The sequence below is a fragment of the Marmota monax genome, unplaced genomic scaffold (assembly GCF_021218885.2).
Source record: "Marmota monax isolate L192 unplaced genomic scaffold, Marmota_monax_Labrador192_F-V1.1 WCK01_AAM20220418_F8-fsc00021, whole genome shotgun sequence".
Lineage (NCBI taxonomy): Eukaryota > Metazoa > Chordata > Mammalia > Rodentia > Sciuridae > Marmota > Marmota monax.
This window is the reverse complement of record NW_026695228.1, coordinates 12373470-12392464: the sequence shown is the minus strand read 5'-3', so window position 1 is coordinate 12392464 and position 18995 is coordinate 12373470. Positions and strand designations below refer to the sequence as shown.

Genomic DNA, 18995 nt, shown 5'->3' with positions numbered 1-18995 from the left:
AGGTGACTTATGCAAATTAGGTGCTCTGTACCTGGGTGTCCTCAGTACTGTGCAAATAACATTGCTCCTTTCATTAGCTTGTTAAGTTCATATATGCAAAACACTTGGAGGAGTGCCTGCAGCATGCAAGCCTGTGTTTGCAATTTCATTTTGTTTTTATGTTTTTGTCTTTATATGTTCCCCTCTTTTTTTGCCAGTCCCATCATCCCTTGGGTGTCTGTCTCTTCTGGACATGCATGGGCATGACCACATAATAATGGCCATTAGAAGAATCATGGCTTGGAGTCTGGCCTGTCGTGGGGCAGCATGTCCTTGTAACCAGTTTAGCCAGAGACAGCCCAGCCCTTAGGCTTCCCAGGATACAGCACCATGGTACATTCAGTTGTTCTGCTTCCTCACCCTTCAGTGTTGTCTGCAGATGCTTTTGCAGATTGCTTCAGCATGCATGATCCTAAATCCTGGTCTTTCCATGGGCTCTGAAGCATTTCTGACTATCCAGGGTTCTGGTGGCAGCCCTCAGCATCTCCTGCCTAGAAGCCCCTAAACGCTCCTGCTCCACAGATTCAACTCATGCTGGATTGAGGCTTGCCCATTCCCTTCTAGGGCCACAGTGTTAGATCTTGAGGTTTTTTTATTTGTTTATTTTTGAGATAAATGAAGATAACTTGTGTTTTACAGCCACAAAAAAGTACGGTTAATGCACACTCCTTTCATAAATAATTCTCCAGACAGACCTGCCTCTCAAACTTGTCCCAACAAAACTGGGTTGTAAAGCAGGCACAGGAAAAGGGACAGGGGGGTTTTCCTAAAGGAAAGATGGCAGTAACCCGGAGAGGGCATTCCAGAGCACCAACTCACCAAGAGGTCCTGCACGCGATCAGTACTACATTAGAAAAAGAAGGTTGACAGCCATCAAGGACAACTGACACTTTCCTAAAAGGGACCCTTACCTGCTCACTGTTCCCAACCTTAGTCATTAGACAACTTCTCTTGAAAATTCTACCCCTCTGCTTCCTGGATGTTTCTTTAAATCAATTATATGGGCTGTTTTCCTCTCTTGGAGGTGGTCTACTCCACGTGTCTGGAGCATTACTTTCATTTCACTAAATAAACCCTTTATACTTTTCTAAAACAAAATATATCGATATGCTTAATAGTTAGACCCATCCTATGCAACAATTTTCATGAATTCTTGAGTTCATTGTGCTAGTGACTCTTCTGTTATATAAACACATAGTTATTAAACTGAGGGCTGGTGTGTAGCTCAGTGCTAGACCACTTGCCTATCATGAGTGAGGCCCTGGGTTCCATCCCAGCACTACAGAAATAAATACATTCATTCATTAAACTTCAATATTGGCTACATACATCATTGGCAGAGAGTTGTACTAAGATGTGGGAAACATCTAGTCTAATTTCTTGCACTAAAGGGGGACACTGAGAACCAGAGAGGGGAGGGGTTTGGGGAGGTCACATGGGAGACCTTAGGCCTCCCGAATTCCAGTTCAGAGTTCCTTCCCCTGAGGCTGGACTGTCCCATTATTGCCATCCTGAAAAACAGGAAGAGTGGTATCGGGAGCCCAGCAAAGGTGACCTCTGTCACCCTCTTGCTAGTTACAATTCCATTATTCATCTGAATAGGGGCCACTGCATTTGCCCTCTTGGGCATTAAAAGGGTTCCTGGGGGATGCATTAGATGGTAACATCTTTTACAAATGCTAAAGTGGGTATTATTTTTTTCTTGGAATGTATTTTCCTATTTCAGGCAAGAATAATCAGATTTGTCCCAAATTGGTGAGGATCAGCAGATGCTCGCTGAAGACTTGGGGAGGGGGTAGGGACAGAATGCATGTGACAGGGTGGGACAATAGCCCTTGCAGACCTGCAGACCCTCTCACCCAGGTTTCAACTCTGGAGGAGGACTTCTGTACCTGAGTCTCCTGTCTGGGTCCATTGCCCAGAGTATCCTGGGCCCATTCCCAGTGGAGACTCACTGGGTAGCATGACAGGGAGGAACAGTGCTTCTTTAGCTCCAGAATGCTGGGAACCAGACAGAAGTGGGGAGGCATTTAAAAATAGCTACAGGAGCTGGACACTGGTGCATGCCTGTAATCCCAGTAACTCAGGAGGCTGAGGCAGGAGGATCATAAGTTCCAGGTCAGTCTCAGCAACTTAGCAAGACCCTGTCTCAAAAATTGAAAAGGGTTGGTGATGTAGCTCAATGGTAAAGTGCTTCTGAATTCCATCCCCATTACAAAAAATGCGGTGAGGGAGTGGATATCTGCCCTCTCAAGAGTCTAGTATTAAAGTAGGGCCTATTATAAAGTGCCCAGTGAACAAAAGCTAAGCCAATTGATGTCTTTCTTCCCTATAGCAAAATTACTCTTTGGACCTTAAAAATGAAAAGCTTTGAGTTGGATGTCTTGGCGCATGCCTGTAATCCCAGTGGATTGGGAGGCTGAGGAAGGAGGATCACAAGTTCAAAGCCAGCCTCAGCAACTTAGTGAAGCTCTGTGAGACCCTGTCTCAAAATAAAAAATAAGGACAAAGTATGTGACTCAGTGGTTAATTACCTCTGGGTTCAATCTCTAGTACAAAAAAAAAAAAAAAAAAGGTAAAGCTTTGGGTTGCCTTTCAGGTCCATTGAGACATGATTCCAAATAAACCACATTCATAATAGAAATAGGGAAGAATATGTTATTTTCTGAATTTCTTCTCCAATAACCCACTTCCCACCCCCTCCAGGAAACTGCTCAAGGTTTACGGTTTCCATAGGCCCAGAGTCCCTCCGACCACAGCTAGATCCTCAGCGACCCTTGGGCTTTTCCCAAAATCTCCTCTCTGATCTTGGGGTAGTTGGGGTGCTCCATGAGTACCTGTACCAAGAGAGAATGGGTATGCAGCATCAGGCAGGGGTCCTGGCCACTACCCCTCCCTGCCAATGTCGGTGGCTTACACTGTGGCAGACTTCAATGGCTTCCAGAAATTTCTTGTCCTTCAAGTAGTTGAAAGCAAGTTTGAAACCTGCACAGGACACCAAGGAGAACACAGAGGGTGGCAACCTCATGACCCCAGGACCCCTTCCCCCAATATCGAGGGAACAGGCCTTGAGTTCTGGGGTCAGGTTGGGGGTCCTGTGATGCCCTCCCTCCCACACCAGCTCATGTGCATCCTGGCTGCTGCCTTACCAATGGTGGGGTTGGCATGATGACTATACTTCCAGGCCAGCTCGTAGTTGGTGGCTGCGTCCTTGTAGGACTGTTCCTTCTCCATGATGAAGCCCATATACTCATAGGCCTTGCAGCAGGACTGCAGGGAAAATAGGTCAGCGCCTCTGTGGAGGGAAACCAGCGCCCAAGTGTAGTGTGGGTGTGGGACCAGAAGGGGGCGATGGAGGGAGGTGAGCTGCATTAACTCCAGCCTGCACAGGGACCCCAAGGGTATCCTCAGCTTTGCAAGGGGTTAGCTGTATGCCCTCCTCACTGCCTCTCCAACGCTGGAGAAGCCCTCTTGTCCCATTATTAGTTGGGGACAGGCATGCACCACTGTGTCCATGGGTTAGTGATGTGCTCGGATCCAGCAAACCTCCCTCTCCAGCTCTGACTGCACTTCAGCACCCCCTTGACTCTCTCTCTCTCTCTCTCTCTCTCATTTCATGTTTTTTCCTCCTCTGGGAATAGTCTGACCCCCTGCACCTCCTGCCTGGCCTTGTCACTGGTGTTGCTAATTCCTATCCTGGTTTGTTGCCCACATGCCCCTCTCCACCTGTTTTTTCCCATCCAGTTCCTTCTCAGCATCTCCTCTGTCCCTGAAGCCTGGGCATGGCTCACAGCGCTCCTTGCAGTTCCTGGACCCCTGCTTCCCCGCCCGGCCTCCCTGCTCAGAGCGCCTCCTCGCCTTGTTGTACTGTATGCAGCGCCGCAGTAGCTCCGAGGCCAGGTCGTATTTGCCGCCTTGGCAGTAGATGTCCGCCAGCAGGAGCCAGCTCTTCTCCAGGTCCTCGGCCTCGGCCAGCGACCAAGCGACCTTGGCCAGGCGCTTCAGCTGGGTACGTGCCTTGGGAATCTGCTTCAGTAGCATGTAGGCTTGCGACATGGCCAGCAGGGCAGGGGTGTTGTCCTTCTGCACATGGGGTGGGAAGTGGCCATCAGCGCACCTTGGCCCTTGTCCTCTGCCCCGCAGCCCGCTGGTTCCCCCAAGCTAGCGCACCTCCGCCTGTGCCATCTCGATGAAGGTACCAAGTGCCACCTCCACGTTCGCCTTCTCCCTGGTGGCCATCAGGCAAAGGCTCTGTAGGAGCCTCAGCTGGGTCTGGTCAAAGGCAGAGTGAGGGTAGAACTCGCGCAGCAGCTTCTCTGCCGTGCGCACCCCGTGCTGCTCCAATTCCTTCCTGTTGGTGGAGCTGCAGGCAATGGGACTCAGGCGGGCGGCCTACCTTGTAGCCCATTGGCTCCCTCCGCCTTCTCCAGCCTCTCACCCCAGCCCCCACCACCCCCACCCCCATCCTTACTTGCTTTCAGTCATCAGGTTCTCAAAAGCCTGTCCACCCACAAGCTCGTTGTCTGGGTTCAGACAGATCTGCACCATATAGTAAGTGGCATACGGGCCCCAAGTGCTGTCCTTCCGAGCTTTGTTTAGGAACTTCAAGGCTTCGTTGGGCTGCCCTACGTGCCTGTAGTGGCAGAATCAGGGAAACTGAGAATCTGGGAGACTGAGACCCAGAGAGTGCACTAATACACCGGAGCCACAGAGCTTGCATAGCAGTCCTGGAGGCTGAATTCCTGCTCCCCTGAAACTGAGCAAGATCTCTGGTGTCTGCTAGCATACAGGGAAGGTCTCTAGCATACAGCCCCACCTCAACACGCCCCACCAACTAACCAAGAGTAGATGCCTTTGCAGTAGTTGAACCCTGGTTCCAAAGGTACCCGACTGGATATCTTCTTGGATGATTCAAAGAAGGCAGGTGCCTCTTCAAGTTTGCCACTTCTTCGTAGCAGATCAATTGATTTATTCAATACCGAAAAATTGTCTAAAATAAGAGAGCAGAAAATTCTAGGCTGTGGTGGCCAACAGCTGTATCAGGCAGGAGTGCTTTGGCCTGGGAGGGCGAGCAGGCTGAGGTGCAGGGCATCTAAGAGGAGCCAGTAGACACTGCCCATCTGGTTTACAGTGTTGAGTGAATAATAATAATAATTATGCTTAATAATGGTAATAAAATATAGCTGGGTGTGGTGGTGTACACCTGTAATCCCAGTGACTCAGGAGGCTGAGGCAGGAGGATAACAAGTTTGAGGCCAGCCGCGGCAATTTAGTGAGACCCTTAGCTATTTAGTGAGACCTTGTGGATATACCTCTGGTAAAGTGTTCCTGGGTTCAATCCTCAGTACTAAAATAAATAAATAAATAAATAAATAAATAAATAAATAAATAGTGTTATAAAAATCAGGTACAGTGGTGCATACCTGTAATCCCAGCTAATGGAGAGGCTAAGGCAGAAGGATTGCAGGTTTGAGGCTAACCTGGGTAACTTGGCAAGACCCTGTCTTAAAATAAAAATAAAAAAGGCAAGGGGAGTAGCTCAGTGGTATAGTGCCCCTGGGTTCAATCTCCAGTAACACACACACACACACACACACATACACAGCAGCTAACTATTGTACCTGACACTATATTTACCCATATATTACCTACAGGATATAGTCAGTACTCTTATTGTCCTTATTTTATAGATGAGGACACTGAGCACAGAGAGGTAATTTGCAAAAAGTTACATGCTAGTAAGTGTTGGACCAGGATTCAGACTCCTGTCCACTTGGACTTGCTGGGCCTGCTCAGAGTCTGGCTTACACCTCAGGTTTGGGCCCTTCCCCAGAGAGAAGGGGATTTTATGTTGTAGTGAGTGGGAATGGGAGGATTTTTAGTCCCCACTAAGTGGTTGTGAACTCAGAAAGGGACTGTGTTGAACACCAATGGCTGTAAGGGGATAGACAGGCTGTCCTGGGTTCAGTGCCAAGTGCCTGGGACCAGGAACTGGCCCCTTGGACTCGGGAAGGGCCGGCACGTTCCACTGGGTCTTTATCAGTTTCCTGCCTCTCTGGGAACAATCAGAGAGGAAGGGGCTTCCTCTGCCTGGGCAGGAAGGAGGGGAGCAGCCGCCCTGTTTGGGAGGGCAGCACTTGCTAGGTGGGAACTGATGCAGGCTTTCTCAGTGGAAGGGATTACCTGGCGCTTTCTCCAGGACTTGTTGGTATAGATTGATGGCCTCTTCATATTTCTGTTTTCTAAACATCAGGTCAGCCATCATCTATCAGAAAACATTCAAGGCTCTGAAATTCCTGAGAGCAGCTCTATGGGGGGAGGCAGGGATATTGGGGAATGTTGGGAGTGGTAAGGAGGGAAGGTAGAGAGAGACTTCCAAGGCAGCCTCTTAGGCCCTGGGAGAAGCAGCCACTGCCTGCAGCCCTCAGGCCCGGACCGGAAGGTGAGGATTGCAGAAGGTTCCTTCCTCTGCTCTGCAGGGGTTTGGCCTCTGCCCCTGGGGTTCTGGAGGAGGTCCAGGTGATAGGGAGGAGAGAGGCAGAACTGGGAGAGCTATTCCACACACTTCCTGAAGCCCCCAGACTCTGTCCCACCCTTGCCTTCACCTACAGAGGGTGTGGTTTCCTGGCCTTGAGAGAGCCTCGCCCCTTCCCCTTAGACTGGCTAGGAGGCTGCTGCCCCCTGCCGGCCAGCCCCACTCTCCCATGGAAAGGTAGAGTGCAGCACGAGTTTTCTCTTGCCCCAAAGCCCCTCAGAGGTGGGCCAGAGAGGCATCTGAGCTTATGGAGCAAGGAAACAGCCACCCACATCTCCTCGCAGGGTCCCTGGGAGGGTGGGGAAGGGTCCCCAGGGCCTCCTACCACAGAGGCGCTCTCCTGGGTCTTCTCTGTCTGCAGGAGGGTGGTGCAGTGCTGCTCACACAGGTCCAGGTGTCCCTGGAGCAGGTAGAGGTGTGCCAGCTCCAACAGTACCTGCAACAAGGTTGGGTACAATAAACTGTATACTATATATATTTTATATATATATAAAATAACAAGGAACACTGTGGGAAACCCTGAGGTTGTCTTTGAAAGCTCTTTCCCCCACTCTTTCTGTCAGTTCTGTCTTCTGAGCATGTCCCAAATCCTCTGGGGTGATGTCTCTGGCCCTCTCCTTCTCCCATCCAGCACTCCAGCCATGGCATTGGTTTTACTCACTACACTGTAAGAGTTGGGGCCTGGCTACTCATCTGTCAGCTTCAGCTCCAAACTCATCCATCTGGGGAGCCCTCTGTGCCCTAGGTACCCTTCCTCTGCATCCCCATAGTGTCTGCATCCACATGCAGGTGCATATTACAGCTGTCTCATCATCTGTTCCCATTTCCTGACAGTAATCTGTGGGTAGTGACCACATCTTTTTTTTTTTTTAATATTTATTTTTTAATTTTTGGCAGACACAACATCTTTATTTGTATGTGGTGCTGAGGATCGAACCCAGGCCTGCAAGCATGGCAGGCGAGCGCACTACCGCTTGAGCCACATCCCCAGCCCCAAGTGACCACATCTTGATCCACCTTCTCCAAGCCTAGGACAGCACCTGGCATATATTAGGTACCTGTTAACTGAGCGAATATTAACTGAATGAATGGATCTCTTACTAAGCTCTGTATCTATTCTTAGCTTTTTTCTTTTCTTTATTTCTTTTCTTTTTTTTTTTTGATACTGGGGATGGAACCAGGGGTGTTCTACCACTGAGCTACATCCCTAGTCTTATTTTTTTATTTTGAGATGGGTCTTGCTAAATTGGTTAGGACCTTGCTAAGTTGCTCAGGCTGGTCTCACACTTATGATCCTCCTGCCTCAGCCTTCTGAGTTGCAGGTATTGTAGTCATGCACTATACCTGGTTTGTATCTATTCTTAGTGTGAACTCCAGCCACTGTGACTTCATCTAGAACTAAACCCTCTCATGACCCTAAAACCAATTGGAAGTTTAGCCTGGGCTTCATGCCCAAGCAACACTGACATCCACAACTCTCATCATCTCCCTGTCTCCAACAGAGGCTGGAAAATGTCACTCTAACATGACTTTTAGTAATAGCTTCCCCAGTACAGCTTTGCTCCAAGAGTTGCAGCTGGGGAGGGCCCAGGTTGACTGGAGCAGTTGCCTCATCCCAGAGGCTGTGGCTGGCTGGGCTCTCACTCCCTTTGCACGGCAGCTCTTCAGAGAAGAAACCAGCCTCTGCACCTGGTCAATGATCTCAGCATGGCATGCTGCCCTGACAGAAGAAGCAAGGTCTTGTTTTGGGGCCACTCACTTTATTGTCAATGGGTGAGTAGGAGAGGGCATCCTTATAAGAACGCACTGCCTTGGCATATTCCTTCTCTGCCAAGTAGTGCTCCCCAAACTGGATACAGATGAAGGCTGCCATTTGCTTCTGGGAGGGGATCATTTCTGGTTGCTCCAGTGGAATCCGCTTCAGTATCCGAGACTGGAGGTCCAAGGCCTTGGGAAACCAATAGTCAGGATCAGAAACTCAGAGCCCCAGTGTGCCAGTTCACAGAAAGTCCCAAGTCCTTATTTCAGAGCTAGCAATGTTAGGTAGGGCATCTCAAATATGCTTAGACTGTTAGAGCTAATAAATTCAGCGAAGTAGCAGGTTACAAAATAAACATACAAAAATAAATAGCTTTCCTATAATAATGAATCTGCTGACAAAGAAATCAAGAAAACAATTCCAAAAAGAAAGAAAGAAAGAAAGAAAAAGAAAAAACTAGGAATAAGCCTTACCAAGGAAGTGGAAGACCCATAATAAAATGGTACAGCACTTAAAGAAAAAATTGAAGAAGACCTTAGAAGATGGAAAGACTTCCTATGTTCATGGATAGGCAGAATTAATTAATATTGTTAAAATGGCCATATTACCAAAAGCAATCTAATATTCAATGTAATCTCCATCAAAATACCAATGACATTCTTCACAGAACTACAAAAACCAGTCCTAAAATAAAAAATGCAGAATAATCAAAGCAATTCTAAGCCAAAAAAAGCAATGCTGGAGGTATCACAATACCTGACTACAGAGCTATAGTAACAAAAACTGCATGGTACTGGTACAAAAACAGACACATAGACCAATGGTACAGAATAGAAGACACACAGACAAATCCACACATCTGCAGCTATCTGATCCTTGACAGAGGTGTCAAAAACACATTGGAGAAAAAGCAGTCTTTTAAACAAATGGTGCAGGGAAAACTGGTTATCCATATGTAGAAGAATAAAACTAGACCCTTATCTCTTATCTAGCACAAAAATCAACTCCAAATGGAGGAAAGACCTTGAAATTAGACCAGAAACTATTCAACTTCTAAAAGAAAATATAGGGTCAATACTCCAACATATAGGCCCAGGCAATAACTTTCTCAATATCACCCCTAAAACTCAGGAAATAATGCCAAGAGTTAATAAATGGGAATGGCATCAAATTAAAAAGCTTCTGCACAGCAAAGGAAAACAATCAGGAATGTGAAGAGGGAACTTACAAGATGGGAGAAAATCTTTGCTAGTTACCCTCTGACAGAAGATTAATATTTAGAATATAAAAATAACTCAAAAAACTTTACACCAATAATCAATCCAATTAATAAATGGGCAAATGAATTAAACAGATGATTCTCAAAAGAAGAAATACAAATGACCATCAAATACATGAAAAAACATTCAATATCATTAGCAATTAGGGAAATGAAAATCAAAACTACACTGAGATTTCATCACACATCAGTCAGAATGGCGGTCATCAAAAATACAAATAATAATAAATGCTGGAGAAGATGTGGAGAAAATGGAACACTTTTACACTGCTGGAGGGATTTTAAATTAGTACAACCATTAAGGAAATCAGTATGGAGGGTCCCAAAAAGACTAGGCATGGAATCACCATATGACTCAGCTATCCCACTCCTCGGTATTTATCCTGAAGAATTAAAGTCATCTTACTACAGTGACACATGCAGACCCATGTTTATAGCAGCACAATTCAAAATAGCTGAACTATTGCAACAGACTAGGTGTCCATCAATGGATAAATGGATAAAGAGAATGTGGTATATATACATAATGGAGTTTTATTCAGTCATAAAGAAAAATAAAATTATATCATTTGCAGGACAATGGGTGGAACTAGAGACCATTAGGTGAAGTGAAATAAGTAAAACTCAGAAGGTCAACAGTTGTATGTTTTCTCTCCTATGCAGAAGCTAGAGAATAAAAACGAAAAGAAAGGTGGGGTCAGAGCTCATGGAAGTCAGAGAGACCAGTAAAGGAAAGGGACCAAAGGGTGGGAGATGGGAAGGGAGGGGGGGAAATCCTAAGGAGTGATATTGGCTAAATTATATTATAATTTAATTTTCTTCTAGAAGAAAATGTAGGGTCAATACTCCAACATATAGGATATGTTGTGTACGTGTATGAATATGTAATAAAATATATGATATAATGTGTACATGTATGAATATGTAATAAAAATCCCATCATTATGCACAGCTATAGCACACAAATTAAAAATGTGAAAAAAAGTTAAAAATTGCCATTATTCTTGGAAACAGTTACCACCTTACCTTTGGCCTTCCCTAGCCCAGCCCAGAGCATGATCACTGGGGAAATAAATGGAAGGTGAAGGTCAGAGGTGAAGCCCAGCCTCTCTTGAGAAAGAGGTCTGAGGCCTCCCAGATCTGCAGCCCTATCCTTCCTCCTTCTGTAGCAACTATTGGGAAATGGCAGAGAAAGAGCTTGAGTGTTCAGGGTTAATTACCTTGTTCAAAGTATCTACCACATCTTCTTTTTTATAGTTCTTGTAAACTTTTGCCAGCAGAAGCAAGCACTTAACATCATTCATCATGGATGGGAAGTCTTTGGCTGTGAAAAGAAAACTCAAATGAGTGCTCAGCGGTCCCTGGGAAGCTGGATTGGTGGTTGGAAGCCCAGGCAATGTGGGGAAGGACCAGGGGGCAGTATGCCTGCTCCACATATTTAGGGTGGGTTAGAATGCTGCCTCACCAAAGTCACGTCCCAGTGCCTGTTTCAAAACTTTTTCTGCTTTGTTGAACTTCTTTAGCTTCATGAGCAGTTCAGCCAGATCACAGCACAGAAAGTCCTGCCCACTAATCTTCTGGGCAGCCTCATAATAATTAATTGCCTTAGAGCAAACAGGAAATGAAGGCCTCAGGCCTCATTCTGCACTGGAGTGCCTGACACTACATACCGCTTGGTGGCCACCACATCCCATTCATGTGCCCCTCCAGAATGCAGAAGCCTAAGAGGCAAAGGGCCTCCCAGCTGGCACAGGGCTCAGGCCTCAGCTGGAGCAGGCATGGGCTGTGGTGGGTGTCACTGACATCTCCCCTTATGTATCTTATCCCAAAGGGACACTGTGGGAGCAGGGAGCTGGGATGGGGGCTCAACCATCCTCCTCCAATCCAGAGCCCTCCACTCATGCATCCTCCCTTCCCCTCGCTGTTGGGAGGCCCACCCTGCGCCACCCCAGACCAGTCTGACCTTGGCATACTGGTGGGTCTTCACATAAGCTTGCCCAATCCTGCTGACCAGGGAGGCGTCGTGCGGGTTCTTCCTATAGGCCTCGTCATAGACCTCTAGGGCCTTTTCAGGCTGGTGGGGGAAGTAACCGGGAGTCTTATCTCTTCTCTCCAACTGGAGAAGTGAGACTGGGGGGCTATTTGGCAAGGCTGTGGGGTCCCTCACTCACTTCCTGAATATTCATGAAAGCATCACCAAGAAGCAGGCTGGTGTGGGGGCCGGGCAGATGTTCACAGAGTTCCCTGCAGGAATAACCAAAAGCTTCTCTCAGGTCTGTGCATCCCTCACAGTCCTGAAGCCATCTCCTATTCTTTGCTACTGATTCCGGCTGATGCTCATTCATCAGCCAATAGTTACTGAGAATCCACCTGTGCACGAGGCACTGCGCTAGCTACCTTAGTCAGGCTCTCCTTGCCTTGTAGAAGTTTTTAGTCTTGTCTCTCTCTCCTTTCTGTCTCCCAATCTCTCTCTGTCTCTATCTTTGTGTGCCTGTGGTCTGTCTGTCTCTCTCTCTGTGCTGGGGATAGAACCCAGGGCCTAGCACATGCTTGGCAAGCACTCTACCACTGAACTACATCTCCAGCCCCACAATGCTCTTTCTAAAACTCTCATCTGGGGCTGGGGAGGTAGCTCAGTTGGTAGAGTGCTTTCCTTACAGGCACAAGGCCCTGGGTTTGATCCTCAGCACCGCCAAAATAAATAAATAAATAAAATAAGACTCTCATCTGACCAGACAGCCTCTTGTTGATTCATTTCCCACTGCTGGGATGGTGAGAAAGGAGCCTGCTTAGCTTGGGGGTACAAGAACCCCCAACTGCTGGATGTCTCCCTCCAACCCCTCAGCATTCCTCTCACCCACCACCCACCCCACACTCCTGAAATTGCCTAGAGTAATTTTTTTTTTCTGAAGAAAAGTACTGGGAAGGAAGGTACCTCTGAGGTCCTGCCATCAAGTCATAAAGAGACAGAGGTTTGGGGCTCTCCATCCTCAACCACTCCACACTAGTCACATCCAAGTCACTGTATATATTCTCAGGGACAGGCAGAACCAGGGGTCAGGGAGGAAGTATGCTCCCATGGTTCCTTCTGTGTCTGCTCTAGCATCCAGGCCCACAGTTTCCCACCAGAATGTGAACCATGCAAGGGTGCAGGGGGTGGGGAGGCAAGCAGGGCTAAGGGCCTATCAGTTCTGTGTCCTAGAACTCATCCACAGTCAGGGCTTACTGACCTGAGGGAAATTCCATATTTTGGCCAATGCACTCCAAGAACACACTCTGGAGATCCAGGTTGAAGGAAACACCCCAAGATACCATCAGAGGAGAATCTGTCACTATGCTGCTGCTGGGACTCACCGGTAGCATCCAATGTAGAGGCGGATGTCTTTGCAGGTATGCAGGTAGATGCTGGCCATCTTCTCCTTGGCTTCCATGTAGCAGGGCTGCTTGGGAGTGACGTTCCTCAGCATACTCAATGCCATGTCCACATTGCCCTTGCTTAGGGCCAAGTCCACGTTGGCAATGGTGATGCGGATCTCCTCTGATGTACCACTGAATTCATTAATGGCATCTTGCATGACTTTGGTGGCCTCATGCTAAAACATGGGAACCAAAATAGACAGAGCCTCCATTTGGTGTCATCCACTACAGGTGGCCTGACAACACTTGAAATCTTCTGGGAAACTTAAAGCAATCACCATTCCCATTCTTGTCCTGGGAGAGGAATGAAACATGAGTCTGAGCTGGGTTCAGCCAGGAGCAGACCTGCTACTGGAAAGTCAAGGAGCAGATACCCTTGGAGCAGCTTTGGAGGCAGGAGGAGAGAGACCTCCGAAGGTCCATGGCCACTGTTCTTGGTGAGATGGTGACAGAGGAGCCTGCTTAGCTTGCGGGTACAGGAACTCCTAACTGTAAAAACCTGCCTGTTACCTCAAAATCAAGTTCCAATTCCCTCCTATGTGAGAACTATGGGCATGGTTTGTTGTATTTTCTTGCTCTTGGCCAAGGATATTTGAATGTTCTGGTAATCAGCACATAAAGGTCAACTGAGTTACTTTCTCTCTGCCCATTTTTGGTGCTTTTTGCTTGGAATTCAACCTTCCCAGACATTTACGTCTCAAGCTCTGCTTTCTGTTAGCCTGTATGTTTGTACCATCTTTTCCCTTTTAATTCATTTTAGTTTTTGGAGTGGCTTCCACTGCTTGCTTGCTTAAACCCCACTATGAAATCTCTTTTTTATTTTGTAGGTATATTTACTTCATTTCATTGTCATAGATATATGTTCTTGGGCTTTTTGTCAATTTATTTTGTTTCCACTTTTTTTGGGGGGGGAGTACTGAGGATAGAAACCAGGGGTGCTGTACTACTGAGCCACATCCTGAGTCTTATTTATTTTTTTTACTTTGAGACTTGAGAGGCTGAGGCAGGAGGATCGCAAGTTTGAGGCCAGTCTGGGCAACTTGGTGAGACCCTGTTTCAAAGTTACAAAATAAAAAGGGTTGGGGTGTGTGGCTCAGTGACAGAGCATCCCTGGGTTCAATTCCCAGTACATCTAAAAAAGGAAATTTGTATGCTCCTATTATTCCCTACCTTCCCTTCCTACCCTCTCTCCCTGAACCTTTTCATGTGATGTCATAGTGAAACTATTGCTATTTTAATAGCTTTTATGTCAAGAATTTAGCCATTATACTGGATTAGTGTCAAAATTACCTGTTGTTTAAGTGTAATTAGATTTATTTAGTTTAGTTCTATGTTTAATTGGATTGAATTTTTATCCTATTATACCTCAAAAATTTTCCCCGATCATAAAATAAAATAAAATTTCATTTTATTTCATATTTTGATTGGTTTGATTATATCTACAAGTAGATTTTTCAGAAACATGTAGCTAACACTACATTGCTTGAGTTATTCCATTTTCTAGTGTCCTTTATTGCATTTATACACGAAAGACATCCTGAGGGACACCTTTCCATGCATTTATTAATGTTGTCTTATTGTTTTCCTGAATCTAGAATGGCTAAGAGTCTGAGGGGAACTTCTTTTTTCACAGGGGTGAACTGCTCTCTGCCTAGATGCTCACAGGAAGCTCCACTCACACCGTGAACCTTTGATTCCGCCACTTCCTTAGGGTGTTACTCTGAAGACATTTCTTTGTCTTGATTTTGCTATAATTTCTCTAACATAAAGAGCCCAATTTTCTGGTTCACATCTTCCCTAAAAGAACTTGTCTCTTCTGTCTCTTATTACATCTTTGCTGCTTTTCCAGTTCCATTTTTTTTTTTTTTTTTTTTTTTTTGGTATCAGGAATTGAACCTAGGGGCAATAACCACTGAGCAACATCCCCAGCCATTTTTTTCTTTTATTTTGAGACAGGGTCTCGCTAAGTTGCTGAGGCTGGCTTTGAACTTCTGATCCTCCTGCCTCAGCCTCTGGGATATTACAGGCAGGTGACTCCACGTCCAGCTTGTTCTGCCTTCTATAGGAATACAATGATGCCTGTGTTGGCTGTTGCCTGTCTGATCTATCGTTCCCTCTTGCAGAGGCTAGAACTGGGTTCTTCCAGGAATGTCCCAGCTTCTCCCCGAGGACTGTGCACAACCCCAGTTTATCAAGGTTCAAGTAATGGAGGCATCTCCAGTCTCTCCCTGGCCATGACCCCCAACCCCACCCGCCCCACCCGCCCCTGAGAATTGGAAAGACAAGGGCCTGGGTGGCTTGTCTTTCTGTCAGTGCCACTGGACACACTGTCAGCTGAATGAGTGACTAAATTAATAATTATTCTTGTGACCACCCCCAAACTCCTCTACTTTTAATTCTTTTGTTCCTCTTGGCACATTTGGAAGAAGGCAGTTTTTAACTTTTTCATTTTCTCCCTGTGATTCCAGGGATGGAACCCAGGGCCTTGTGCATGGAAGGTGAGCACTCTACCCTAGCCCAGTGATATTTTTATCTGTAAGGAAAAAAGGCCTAGATCCCTCTCTACATCAGAATCATTGCAGGAGAAGGCTAGAGGCTCCAGTATACATGGATCACAGACATGGCCCTGGACAGACCTCTTCCTGTGAGCTGGTGAGGCCAGAGGCCTGTGAGGTCAAATGAACTTGCAGAGTACAGCTTCCCCCAAGGCCTGTTCCTGCCTCTGTGTTCCCCATCGCTCCCATGGACCAGCTGAAGATAACCCAGGTGCTTTCTGCCTCTGTCCAGCCAGACCCTCCAAGGCCTTGGGGCTGCTTTATATGTTCAGCAGGTTGGGTACTGCAAAACTCCAAACAAAGAAGACACAGCACATAAAAGATTATGGTGTGACTGGCATCCACTGAATCTGTGCAATACCCAATCTGCACAACCATTGTTGGTGACCCTGTTGAGCCTGTGTGCTCTGCCTCTCTGAGATTCTCATGGGGACATTAGGGTAGACAGGGACCAGGTCATGCAGGACCTAGTAGGGTCTGGACTTACCTCAAGGGCAATGGGAGCCACTAAAGCCTTTTAGGCAATGGGAGAGGCATGCTCCCAGCTGAATAAGGGACCAAATGCTGGCACCAGCAAACATCAAAGAATCAGAGAGCTGGTTCTCAGGTTGACCTGGGGCCTCCAACTTGCCCCAGTCCCAAGGGAAGAGAGCACAGCGTTGCTCACCAGCTCCCCATTCAGCCGGAGGGCATCTGCCAGTTCCAGCAGGATGGACACTCGCTCTCTGGGCGGCAAGGGAGACCCACGAAACTTCTTGCCTTCCTCCACCTTCACAGTTGGCAGTTTCATGATCATTTTCAGTGTCTTGATGGCCTCTGGATGGTCTCCAGATTTGTTGAGGGCCCTGGCCTTGATGAAGTGGTAGAGGGGGTGGTCTCGGACCTAGGAGGAACACAACAGAGTGTGGGGCTCCAGCTCACCACTGCTGCTGCTCACAGCAGCCACTGGAGGAAACCACGGGAGCCAGAGCCAGGGAACCACCTGAGGGCAGCAGAGGGTCTGAGGGATGCAGGTGGCTCCTGGGGTTGCCTCACTCTCGAGGAAAGTGGGAGCTATAGGTAGCTTGGCTTTGGGATGCTGAGTGGGCAGCAGAGTACAGGGGACCCTCACCTGAAAGTTGTGGCTGACACCCAGCTCTAAGCTGTGGGAGCACATAGCAAAGTTGCCCTGAGCCAGGTGGATCTGGGACATGAGGAGGTGGGTATCTGCAGACGTGGGGTCCAGCTCCAGGCAACGCTGCAGGACGCTCTGGGCATTCTCCAGCTCCCCTAGAAACCAGAAACAAAGCTCTGCAAAACAGGGGTCCCCGGGGACCTGTTGTCCAACAGGTGGAGGCAGGATGGATTGTGCACCTACACTGGGCATTTTACCCAGTTCTGCTCTGCTTTAGGGGGTCTCTTCCTAAAATTAAAACTACAGTTTTGCCTTGATCTGGACAAAAGCCAGGACAATTAAATCTAGGTCCAACATTCTCCTTGCCTCTTTGACCTCAAGGAGACAGCTAAGTCACTTTGCTGCTCCATCCAGAAGCTCAGGGGAAAATGAAATCTCAATTCCCATAACTAAGAGCAGAACCAAAGCTATAACAGCAGCAACTATGATAGTCTCAGCTTACGAATGTGCAACATGTGCAAATCACCTTGGAAAGTCTGATCTAACATCTGTGTGGCCCTGTAAGGTTGGTATTACCTGCAAGGTTGCTGCTAGAGATAGGACCCAGGGCTTCAAACATGCTAAGCAGGTGCTCTGCCACTGAGCTACATCCCCAGCCCTGATCTTTGTCTTTCAGGTATAGGAACTAGGGCTCCAGTGATGTTAGCCACTCAGCTCAAAGGGACAAAGACCACATTGAAGGGCAAACCCACCAGTCTCCTGAACCAGATCTCTGAATCCCCTGGCACTAAGGGGCCAAGGGATCTCCTTGCAGCCAGGCTGGTGCTTATGGGGTGGTGGTGCCAGCCTGGGGCTGAGGTATTATGAGTTGGTAGGGAGCTTCCTCCCTCTGCAGCCAGGTCCCTCAACAGTCTCCCACCTGCAGTCCCTAACCTGCATGGGTAGGTAGGGTGTACCTGCTTCTGGATTCCAAGCTCCCTACTCTCTTGTGTGCTGTGGAAATGGAAAGAGGTCACCATGGCAACCTAAGCACCTGGAGACTTTGCTTGGGCCCCAAACCAGCTGGGGCCAGCTGGTGGCTGCTAGCACTCCTGGGGGAGTGCTCCTGCCCTGGACTTGAACCCAGGAGACCTTGAAGCTGTGGGTAAACCTGGCTCCCAGATGATCATGGAGGGAACAAGGATGACAATGGGGAGCTCTCAGCAGAGTGCACCCCACATAATGTAGTACTGGAGGACAGATGCACGGTAGTACTGTGTTTTGGATCCTGTAGAACTCCCCAGACTAGATTGGCCTGGCTTTCAGGCAGACAGGATGGGATGAAAGGCCACATAATAACTTCTGGAGATGGCTGTGTGCCTAGAGAGGACACCTATATAAATTGTCTCCCTCTCTTTCCTTCTCACTCTAGTGGCTGGCCCTCGAGCTGGGGGAAGCTGGCAGGGTGCTGATCTGTGTACCCAGGAGCTCTGAAAGCCTCACGGTAACTCTTTTCACACTGATTCCCATTAACATCCTCTTCCTTGCTTCCTTATTTTACTTTTCTCTGTCGCATGTCACATTCTAACAAACAACACCAGGTGCTCAGTTGTTCATCTACTTCCTCTTACTAGAGTGCAAGCTCTGTAAGGAAACTTTTGTCTACTTGGAGTATTACTGTATCCCAGAAGTTCTTCAGTACTACCCGCATAGATCAAGTAAGTAATCTGCAAAAGGCCTGGGTGGGAGAGACCTCTCTGGTGAGGGAGGCCAGGAAGGTTACTGGCAGACGAGGCTGGACTGAGTGGGCAGGCCAGGAGGGCAGGCTTGTGTGTCTGCATGTGTGCATACAGCATGAGTGTGCATGTGGACACAGCCGGGGCGGGGGGTACAGAAGCCCTGTCAGGTGTCCGAGCAGATAAAGAGATGTGAGAAGACACAGCCCCCACCCCCCCCAGCTTCCAGGACCTACCTGAAAGATACTTGACCTGAGCCATCACAAAGAGGGGTTCCATCATAGCTGGGACTGCTTTCACGACAGGACTCAAGATCACAGTGACTTGTTTAAGAAGTGGAGACAGGATCTGGCCTGGTGCCCGGGGCTACAAGAACATGAGTGGCTGGCTGTGTCATCTGCCCCATTCTAAGAGACTCCTGGAGCCCTGAGAAACGCTCTCAGTAGAGGAATTTACTTGCTTATTATCCCCCTGTACCACCTAGTGTTAGAGCACACACCAGAGAATGGGGACTTGGTTCTGCTCACTGCTGTGTCCCCAATACCTAGAATGGTGTCTGGTTCAAGGCATTGCACCCAATGA

The 18995-nt window shown here is 47.7% G+C and overlaps 1 protein-coding gene across 3 annotated transcripts in view; it reads right to left on the bottom strand.

The window, feature by feature from the left end:
- Positions 1-624: 624 nt before the first annotated feature.
- Ttc21a (tetratricopeptide repeat domain 21A) overlaps positions 625-18995 on the bottom strand; it is a 35648-nt gene continuing 17277 nt past the window's right edge. For 2 of the 3 annotated variants that reach the window (XM_046437568.2, XM_046437569.2), the window contains 18 exons: positions 18650-18779; positions 16696-16853; positions 16252-16467; positions 12967-13205; positions 11784-11856; positions 11576-11686; positions 11078-11216; positions 10833-10936; positions 8334-8522; positions 6900-7010; positions 6223-6304; positions 4879-5029; positions 4511-4672; positions 4210-4402; positions 3898-4122; positions 3189-3309; positions 2957-3024; positions 625-2876 (listed from right to left, as the gene is read on the bottom strand). In XM_046437568.2, the coding sequence (XP_046293524.1) occupies positions 2799-2876; positions 2957-3024; positions 3189-3309; positions 3898-4122; positions 4210-4402; positions 4511-4672; positions 4879-5029; positions 6223-6304; positions 6900-7010; positions 8334-8522; positions 10833-10936; positions 11078-11216; positions 11576-11686; positions 11784-11856; positions 12967-13205; positions 16252-16467; positions 16696-16853; positions 18650-18779 (2550 nt within the window). In that variant the 3' untranslated portion in view covers positions 625-2798. Of the gene's footprint in view, positions 2877-2956; positions 3025-3188; positions 3310-3897; positions 4123-4209; positions 4403-4510; positions 4673-4878; positions 5030-6222; positions 6305-6899; positions 7011-8333; positions 8523-10832; positions 10937-11077; positions 11217-11575; positions 11687-11783; positions 11857-12966; positions 13206-16251; positions 16468-16695; positions 16854-18649; positions 18780-18995 lie in introns of those variants that run through there. The other variant, XM_046437570.2, reaches the window with a different exon arrangement.